The sequence below is a fragment of the Falco cherrug genome, chromosome 1 (genome assembly GCF_023634085.1).
Source record: "Falco cherrug isolate bFalChe1 chromosome 1, bFalChe1.pri, whole genome shotgun sequence".
Classification (NCBI taxonomy): Eukaryota; Metazoa; Chordata; class Aves; order Falconiformes; family Falconidae; genus Falco; species Falco cherrug.
Genome location: NC_073697.1, coordinates 108,710,935 through 108,721,339, shown reverse-complemented (window position 1 = coordinate 108,721,339; position 10,405 = coordinate 108,710,935). Strand labels below are relative to the sequence as shown.

The window sequence follows — 10,405 nt, the reverse complement described above, 5'->3', positions numbered from 1 at the left end:
TGTTCTCTTACCCCACATCTACTTGTCTCAGTGTAGCTACTTCTAGCCTGGGAAGCAGAATGCATATTCTGCTTGCTATCCCTTTGGGCAAGCAAGCTTATGGGGTTTTTTCATTCTCACTAGCCCCAAGACTGAGTATCTTGGAAGGACTGGACTGATAAACAGTCCTCAAAACCAGATTTCTCTTTCTCTTGGTTGTGAATGACCAGGAACACAAAGAGCTTATGGTCAGAGTCCTGGCTGTAGTGCATAGTTTGAAGAGCTTGGCAAGCAGCAGGGAGCCCACGTGCAGTGTTTTTTCTCTGACAGGCTGCTCCACAGCAATGTGTGCTGCTCCAGAGCCTCTGGCCCAGCTTCACAATGAGAATTAGATGTGCAGATCTGTCTGGGGGCTGCAGGGGCAGGATCTGTGTGGTCTGTCAGGTACCGGACCCAAAGCCTGTCCTAGCTTAAGGATTTCTCTTGCAACTGCTCAGCGTCTGGCCGGGGGATGGCGCCAGGTTGCACAGGGCTCCCTCCCAAGGGACAGGTGCCATTGGAAGTGGTTATAGTCTCACCTGTCAGAAGAGGAAACGCTTTCATACAGCCACTTGTCCTCACTTTCTCCCTGCTATAGGAGGGAATGGGCAAGGCACTTCTCGGGATTCCTCTGCATTTTCACTGGGTGTGCTTTGGTTTTTCTGTGGCACAAATATACATCTTCACTGGACTAGGTTGTTGATGCCTCGTGTGTAATGAGATAGTCCTTATGGTCTGCAGGTGCTGGACTATATTGCACAAGCCTCTCCTGGCAGGCTGAGCATGGAGGACCGGCTGCCTGCTGCTAGTGCTGCCTTCACTCTCCTGCCCATGGCATTCAGGGCTGAGGGAGCTGGCTGGGCCGGCCAGATCAGCCAGGCGAAGTCTAAACAAGTGATTTTCTTTTGCTGATCCGTGTTGCTTTTCCAAATACCGCGTGGCTTCTGTGGCTATAATTGTATGGCCATCTCATTTAGAGCTGACCTCAAAGGCAAGTTCTCTCCTCTCCTCCCAAAAAGGGGGATTTTCACATAAGGGCTTACACTGGTTTAAGGTTGCTTTATCTTAGTAGAGCATAAACCTGTTTCTCGTTATCTTAAGGCAGAAAGCAACTGGGGGATTTGGATTGGACTAGATGATTGATTCCTGCTGATTTAAGCAATCCATAAGGAGTGCCTTTTGCCCTTACATAGCTAATCTTCATTACCTTATCTGGCATAGGCTATAAGTACTTACTCTGTGCTGTCTCTTGCAGCAGGACAAAGTGCCATACTCTAAGCATTGGCTTCTGCAGCTCTGCTCTTCAGGTGGTTATTTATGCAAGGTACTAGCCAAAGGGAAGGGGAGTTTTAACTGGATTAACCTCAAGAAGAGAATGTGGGGATTTAGGGATTAAGGAACCAAAGGCAGCCAGCAATCACTGACTTAAAACCTTCTGTAAGAGATCCAGTTTCTATAGGTTGGAAATGCAGTCCTTCCTTACCTGCATAGTGTTGCGATTGGCAACGCTTTTACTTTTGAGGTATTAGAGAACATGGTTTTAGGGATGCACAGAGTATGTGTGTTTTCTCATATAAGAGTTATGTATTGATGGGAAACGGTTCATAACTGGCAACTCTTTAAGAAAAAGGTGTTGAAGCACTGAGTGCTCAGATGAGATCTTAAACCTGGCACTTAGAAGGTGTGTTGGTGGCTTGCTCCAATATAATGAGAACATCTGGTTTCAATAAACTTGTAGCTCTCCTAGCTTCATGCATTCCCCTTTTACACCTTCTCCCCTTGCCCTGAAGCATTTCTATCGTCCCATGTATTCTTTTTTCCCCCACTGATGCTGTTACACATCCCCTGCAGGGCAAATCCTAGTAGATTACAGGATTGATAGAAAGATTGGGAGGCGTGGGAGAGATCAACAAAAACCTGTTATGAAGGAGACATGAGTTTTAGCATTGTGTCTCTAATGGCCAGTCTGCCGAAGGGGAAACAGATGGTACAAAGGAGGCTGGGATTATATACACAAGTACCGCAGGGCCACAAATCTGATACATCTATTGAACTTCCAGGGGTCAGGCAAATCCGGTCTTGTGCCAAGACTAATGTGGTTCCTTTGCCTTTGGCACAGTGTTCCTGTCCTCCTGTCGTTAAGGGCTGTTCTGGACAGTGGGCTTCTGTGTCAGCCATTGCTATTCCTGGGAACAGCCAGGTTTGGCTTGGAATGAGGGCAAGTGGCTGTATGGAAGCGTTCCCTTAGACAGGTTAAGCTGTACCCACTGCCAGTGGCACTTCTGCATCCTGAGAGGGTGAAATAACCAAACATAACGCTGCCTTCTGGTTTAGTACAGCTTTTCTCCAGTTACCAATGTACACGTGTAGGAACGTGACTTCTTTTCTATCCTGGGAGAATGGGAGGATGGGTGGTGGCCACAGTCGCTCCCGGCTTTTGACACAGCCTGGCCATTATTGCAATATAATGTTTCGCAGAGGCTTAAGTTTCAGGAGTGATGCTCCCAGCTGCATGCTGCTTGCCAGGCGCCTGCTTCCCCTGCTGTCACCTGCTCTCTCTGGAGAGAGGTATGAAGTGACACTGTCATTCTGGGCTGAGCAGTGGGTAAATAAGCAAAGGCTGAATTCATCCTGGCTGAGGAGAAGCAGTACTGGAGCCACTTTTGCAAGAGACAATGATCTGTTTTTCTTGTATTTAACTTTCAGGCCCTAGAGAGTGTTGCAGTAAACAGGACACTGATTTGTTAATAGATGGAGAGCGCTAGATGACTACAGTACTAGAATTAATAGCTTGACAGCATTTCCTTTTTTCCTTTTCTCTCCTCCCACAGCAATTTGGACTGATACCCAAATAAACAATAACAAATAGATTTTTGGAGGAGCTGACTGGGAGAAATAACAGAAGTCAAGGGGCACTCTTATGCAACTTTGTTCTGCTTATATTTGACTCATCCAGAAAACCCTGTTCTACTCCTCAGCTTTGTTTTCCTTTCTCTTTTTTTTTTTCTTTTTTTCTTCAACCCCTGTTGGAGGAGGTGCCATTGTATTTGCTGCCTTGCTTTTTGTCCCTTGGAAACTGCTTAGGCCCTTGTATCTCCAGTTGGCTGTAGGCATGCGGTGCTGAAAGAGTGTGGGCAGAATGCTACTCTGGAGAAACAGCATGCAAGAGCCTATAAACCAGCTGGTATCAGGCAAGAAAATGTTGACTTAGGTTCCAACAGCATGAGACTAATACCTGGGTGTATTTTTTAAAGAAGTGATTCTGAGTAGTTTATAACTGTTTTGTTTCAGTTGTAGTAGCAGTGGTCCCCTGCCAGACGCGGGGCAGCTGGGAGGGTGTTCTGCACCCTGGGGGTGGAGGATGTGAACAACGAGTACCTTCATACCTTGTAATTCTCTGCGGTGTCTTGCCAGGGACTATCTTCAGGCATTCCTTTCCATGGGCTCTCCAAAGACTCTGCTTTGTGTCCTGCATGTACAGAAAGCTGTCCCAGCAATTCCTTCTGAAGTTTTGCCTGAAACACTTGGTGAGTTTTTTCCCTACCCAAATGGAGGCTAGAGGTAAAGAGACTTTGCTGCCAGTTCCTGCTCTCACACAGAGTCTAAACTCATGTTCTTAAACCTCTACCAGCCACTTCTGTTCTAGATATGTCGCTGCGATAGAGCAGAGTCCCCGGCTGTGCTCTTGCTTGAATCCAGGGTTACGCAATAGCAGCCTGCAAGTGCCAACGCAGATGCTGCTGCATCCAGGCATGCTGTGCAATGTAGTTGCTTGGATACCTCCTTTTTTTGTGGTGTTTTTTTTTTGTTTTGTTTTGTTTTCCTCACAAAAGCTAGGTAACAATTTGCAACTTACAATTTACCATTGAACACAGATTCAGGTTAAGCAGTGTTAAGAATCTGACATATTAATGACTTCCTCTCCATATTGCTTTTTAGAGATTGAGTATCATGGAACTCGAAAAGATTGAGTGTTGATCTGTGCTGTTTTCAGAGTCTTTATTTCACCTTCTTAAGTGTTAAATAACTTCCCACTTTGAGAATTCTTTTCATCCAGAAAATCATGTTTTAATTATTGATGCAATAGGCCAGGGGCCCTAAGAGGCCTGGCTGCTGGTGCTTATAGTTCAGGTAGGTCATGAGGATTTCTGCACTGCTCCTAATTCATCCACTGTGTCGTATGTTCGTTACGTCAAGGGGAGATTTGACAGGAGCTTGCAGGGATTGCATCTCAGAGGAGCTGAGTGGGTGAGAGTCTCTTCTAACGTTCTGGCAAGGAGAGAGATGCTTGCGTGTTACAGCCAGCCACTTGGCTTTAAGAGCGTACTGCTGAGCCAGTATGGGGTGAAGATGCACCTTAAATATGTCTCATAAATGCCTGCATGTGCTTTCCTCTGTAGTTTAAGGCAAGCTATCAATATGAAAAGCCTGTGCCTGGTTATGCTGTTGCTGGCCAGGAATTAGACTTTTAACAGGAGAGCAGTGCTGGCACAGCTTTGTTCTCTAGACACAGCTATGACATGAATAGGAATGGTATCCAGATAGCTCTATTCTTATCCTATTATGGGAATAATATTTTTCATGTAAGTTGCAGGTGAAGCAGCATTGCTTCAGTGACCCTACTGTACATTCTGGGAGAAGTCAGAGCTCTGGAGTTGTAACTGGAACTGCGCCTGCACAGAGCCCTAGAATAACTCCCTGGGTTTTAATGGAGATAACTGTAGCAGGGATACAAATGAGGCTGCTGTGAGTGTGCACCAAGGTAAACTAGATGCTAACAGGAAGATGGCTGATTGCAAGACAAAGACCCTTCCCTTCGCAGTGTACCTCCCTTCCTTCCACCTTCCTTCTCCTAAAATAGCCCTTCAGCATGAGGAGTGAAAACCAAATATTTCCCTCTTAAAAGCACATTTAATGTGTGTTCATTTCAATGGGAAACTGACTTAAACCAGAAGCTGGCATTGTGCACCTTATGCCTTGTAATGCCTAATAGTGTTGCTCATTAATGATAAAAGATTATCAGCTGCCCTTCCAGGTCTCCAACTTCTCTGCGTATGGCTCATTAGCCAGTTTGCTTTTCAGGCTCCTTCAACCTTGTTTAGCGCTAGCTGTTTTGTTTTTTGGTTGGTTGGGTTTTGTTTTGTTTCGGTTTTTTGTTGTTTTTGGTTTTTTTAATGGAGCAGTTGAGCAGACTCTCCCAGCTGGAAAGAGGCCCAGCTTCTAAGGTGAAGGTGTTGGCGCTCTGGGTGAGGAGGTGCACATGGCCACACTGCTTCTGAAAGCTCTTGAGTGCATTGGAAGGTTGAGCAAGGTCTGTGTATTAGCAGGTGGTGACTGGAGAGGGTCTAAGGTGTGGATGGCCATCCTTCATAATTGCATAGGGGCAATTTAATGCATGTAAATGTGTCGTCCTGCATGAATGGATAATGAACGGCTGCTCACTGCGGTAAATTGTGGAGCTGGGATTTCATTTTAATCACAGACTGTTGGTTGTGTAGAAGCCCTGCCCTGAGATTCACCAGTGTACACATGCATATCTTGACTTAGTCTTAGTCAAACTATAGCTCTGACATCAGCAACAGCTTCCAGTATGAAAACTGGAGTTAAAGTGCCTATGTTTATACAGCAAGTGAGTTTTCTCCCACTTGTCCCATCACCATAAGCATTTGCTATCGTTGTAGGGAAAAAAATGCTTCTGGATTTTAAGATTTCCAGTGGGCATCTTCATTAGTTTTGCCTAAAAGGACATTAAGCAGATATCTTCAAGGTTCTGGGAGGGATCAAATGTAAAGCATCATAATTATGTTAAATATCTGCCTTTTCTTTCATACTTGTGCAGTGTTGAAAGGCCTTCTAAAAGTTAGAGGAAAGGTCTATTCAGGGAGACAATAGATTTTTTTTTTTCTTAATGTCTAGAAATTATACGCTACTACATGGTTGTAGAGAGAAGTTATATATAATAGTCCTTTGGTGTAAGGATATTGAATGTAAATATATATCTACAATGTTTGTGTTGTGGGTTGGTTTGGGTTTTTTTTCCCTTGTCTGCATCTCTGTGATTAAGGCAAAAGCTGTTGTACTCCCCGTCAGGCAATCTTATTTCACTGCAGAAATTCAATTGACAGTAATCTCCTTTTTAATCTGTTCTTGTGGTGTAGTGTAGCAGGCTGTGTCACACTGTATTTCTCATCCTGACTCTTGTTGTACCAGTTGGAGCCTTCTAATTTTTGTCTTCAAGTGTTTGAGTTTTATTTCTGCAGTTTTTAGTGAGGCCTAATCTAAACAAGGCTTGCATAAATCTCTGCTCCAGCGGGAAGATGAAAGCTTTGATAAGGAACTTGTTTTTTTTCTCTCTCCAGAGCAGGAGCGCAGTGTCTTTGACCTAAATATACCAATTACTGACACAGCAAATGATACAGAAAACAATCCAGAAGGAATGCCAACCTCTGAGTGAACACTTGGCTGCAGAAAGTTACTGCTTGTGTGGAACCTTTACCACAGAAGAAATACGAGGATGAAAACAGTGTTCATTCGTAACATTTTAGGCAAATAGTGATGAGTGAAAGAAATGGTTGTAGAAAGCTTCTTGTTTACCCCTTATTCCTATAGCTTTGGGGAGGTAAAAGCACATGCAAGACACAGCGCAGTTCTCCCCTGTCCCGTTTGTGGCCAAGTTTGCTCAGCTTAACTTTTTGAAGAATTTTTATGTCAAACTTAAAGGCTTCCTGGTACCAGCTTCTATTTTTTAAAAAGTGTTTGTGTGGCAAATGTAAGTATTTCAAAAAGTAGCAATGGACTAGCTCTCCAGAGCATACCAGGTGACTTCATTAATTAGTTTCCTAATTTTTAATAATGGTTAAGGTTAACTATCTCCAGAGATGGAGGGATTCTGAAATGAACTGGTTTTCGATTCAGCGTTGAGACCTATCCTCTATACGTTGAATACTTGCACATTGCTACCAGATTGATAATTTCCATAATATACCGAATATATCAGTTCACTCAGACTGCTGCAAGTTTCTGGTTGTCTTTGTTCTCCATGTTGCAGCTGTAGAACTTACAAACTCTGGCTGCCCATGTTTTTTTGTGGTCAAATCACCCTTTTTAGTACCGAACTGCTACTGGAAATATGGTACCTTTTACAGTTCAGCACCCCCCCTCCAGCCCTGGAAGCTTCATCTGGTGAATTTATGTGTAGTCTTGGGCTTCTTGCAAGAAAAAAGGAAACCTTTTATCAATCTGGGTTTTCAAGTCAGCCCTTGTTTCTTTTTACCAACCAGAGTTGTTGTCACTGGCACTTCAGCCTTACTGCAAATGCAGGATGTGTGGGCTTTTCGCTAACACAGTTTATTTAAGAGATTGATACAACTCTGACTACTGCATGGAAGTCTCTCTGCTACAGAAATGTGTAATAGATATTTGGCAATCTGACTCAAACATTTGTCTTGCTTTGTTTCAGCAGATGATTTGAGATTATTGATAGGACCAGCCTTGTGCAGGGCCTGCTGTTGAATAGGCATCTGTCAAATAATTCATCTTGGAATGTGTTGAACACCAGTTCTATGTGATGTCTGTGCACAGACCCTGGTCCCTTGGACTTCAAGGACCTCTATCCAGTTGCTTCTTTGGGCATCATCTAATGCCAGTCTTGTGCAGATGTTGGATACCCGAGGGCACCTCTAATATCACCATGTGTGTGTCAGGAGTTGAGTTGAGCCCTAAGGAATCTGAAAATCCAGTCGATGCTTTTATCTCTAGGTGACTTGTATTGCATTAGAGGGAAGGCTGTGGCTGCAGTAATGGCACCCTCTCTGCAATACTCGACCAGACTGGGTTATCCATGCATTATGTAACAGTTGGGGGAGGGTGGTTTTTGTACTGACTTGCTTAATACTTGCTGACACACAAGGAGAGGTCCTGTATCGAGGAGCTTGCCACATACAGTACAGCTATAGCCCAAACAAAGATCCACAGGGCTGGGGATGCTCTGAAGAGGGGTGTTTGCATGGTTTAACCACTGGGTCGGTGCCTGGATGCACAGCCTCTGATTTGACTAAAGCAGCTGCCTTCTTCCCAGCAAAGGTCGTGATCGGCTCAGAGGCGCTTCGTGTGTGTTTGAACAACTGGATGGGATCTAGCCAAGGAAAGGGCAGGCAGAGAACTAGAAGACTGCTCGTTTAATTACAAGCCTTTTCTTTGTAGTGCCTCCTTTGAGACTGGGTCCAGAGTTGTTCACATGATGGTGGCTTGACCGTGTTAAGTGAAAAGCCTCCCTGATGGCATGGTTACATCTAAATCTTGCTGTGGGTTTGGAGGGATCTATAGGAACTAATTTTCTGTTGTATAAAGAAGCAGCTGCCAGTTGCATTTCACTTGAAAGACTTCAAATTCTTTGCCTCACATAGCTTCTGTGTTCCTACTCTTGCACAAGGCCTTGCTGCCCCTGTTAATAAAGATCTTTTTTAAAACTTTGAAAATTAATAGTTTCAAGAGATGAGTGTTTTCACATCCATCTCTTGGTTCAGCCTTCCTGTGAGGAATTTGGGATCACTCACTGTTGGTGTTTGTTGCTGGACAAAGGATTCCTGTCACGGGAAAGCATACCAAACAATGAAAATAATGAAGTTGCCCATCCAAAAAGCAATGCCTAGCCAAGATTTAGAAAATGGAGAAGGGGGAGAGTTCTGTAATGTGTGCACGTCACACCTGTGAGCAAAATGTTGACTTACGGGGTGAAAACTAAGTCGTTGGTGCTCTCCTGATACTGATGGCTGTGATCACTCACACTTCTGATAAAAACACTTCCCAGGCATTGACTATACAGGCAGCTATGTTGGCATAAAACCATATGTAGCAAAAGAGATTCCAATTTAATAACTGCTTAATATTTGAAAGGTGTATTTTTAGGGTTTAGTCTGTGTGAAATGTGCCTTGGTTAATAGAAATGTAGTGAATATTAGATGCATGACTTACGCTAACAGTCATATCTCTTACAGGAAAAAGAACTTGCTGTGATGTTCCTCATGTTAAATACAGACAAACAGCTCTAGTCCCTGTACATAAGAATGCAGATTGAATCTTGTTTATCATTACATCAGTCTGCAAAAAGGAGATTTATAAGAGCAGAATTGTTTGCATGACACGAAGTGACACCCATTGTATAGAACAGAATAGCACTCAAAAATTTCTCTCCTCTCCCTTGCCCTTTTGATGACAGATAGTTGGCAGTGGATCAAAGCACAAACAGGATTAATGTTTTGCATATTCTGTCCTACATGGCCTGAAAGGAGCAGAGATGGAATTTTTCATCTTTCACTTTAAACTGCATTTAATATCGTGGCCTAGTTTAGAGCTATGCGACTCATTCCTTCCATTTCCCCTGAGGCCTCTGTTTCTGGTCAAGGAAAGCAGGGCATGACTCCTTCTGGAGCTCATCAGTGCTTCCTCCTTGCAAGCTGGTGGAGGAGGCTGGAGCAATCCAGCATCAGGAATCTCCAAGTAGCGTATATGGAAGCTGCTGTCTCTTGCACCTATTGCTGTGATTACAGCACGGGTGCTGCAGGGCACAGAGACCTGGGGCTGGGGCAAGATCCAAGGTTCTTGCTACCACCTTTGCGATGGCAGCTTTCAAAGCTGAAGTGGGGCACTGTCACAGGTCATACCTCCAAATGGGTGGTTTCAGTGTCCAAGGATGCTGTCCAAGCACATTCCTTCTCAAAGTGTAAACTGTCTTCTCAGAGACGTCCTCAGAAAGGACTGCTTTGATCCACATTTTAGCTGATCGTTGTTGCACTGGCAGCAGTGCTTCCTCCTCTTTGGAAATGCACTGAAAATGGCAAGAAAATTGGAAGGTGCTTGCTTTAGTAGTCGTGTCAGTATTGGAGTATTTCCTTCACTGAAGCTTGCACTTGACCATGCATTGGGCACGTCTTCTCTGTCCTGCCCTCCCCTCTAGTGGGGTGACTTGTCATTGCAGCTTGGTTTGGCGGACAGTTACTAAGGTTTTTGTGATGTTTTGCATCTTTAGAATTACATAGTGACCAGAACACAGCGCAGAGAACTATAGGACAGGTATGGAATACACTGCGTGGTAGCACGGACTCGTGGAAGAGGAGAAATAGTAGTGGTGGGTATGTGAAATCTGGGAGTGTTGGATGTATCTTCTTTCGTACTGGATGCTCTCTGTCCATGAGAAGGTATGGATGTGTTTGCAAAGGAGACAGTTGATGCAGTGAAGATGATTCAGATACCTGAATCTGACCACTCTTGGCAATACCAGGCTAAAACATGACATATGGGGAGGGAGTAGGCTGCAGGCTGGTAGAATTGCTGGTGGGACAAGGAGGACATTAGTGAAGCCGAGTTTTGTTCCAGATAGGATTCCAGG

General features: G+C 44.2%; 1 protein-coding gene across 2 annotated transcripts in view; it reads left to right on the top strand.

Annotated features, from left to right (window-relative positions):
* Positions 1-10,405, top strand: part of SSH2 (slingshot protein phosphatase 2) — a 103,611-nt gene that overhangs the window by 19,654 nt on the left and 73,552 nt on the right. The window contains exon 1 of one of the 2 annotated variants that reach the window (XM_055718019.1): positions 3,477-3,545. The exons of the other annotated variant lie outside the window; for it this stretch is intronic. Coding sequence (XP_055573994.1) covers positions 3,492-3,545 — 54 coding nt within the window. The 5' untranslated portion in view covers positions 3,477-3,491. Of the gene's footprint in view, positions 1-3,476; positions 3,546-10,405 lie in introns of those variants that run through there. 2 annotated transcript variants of the gene reach the window in all.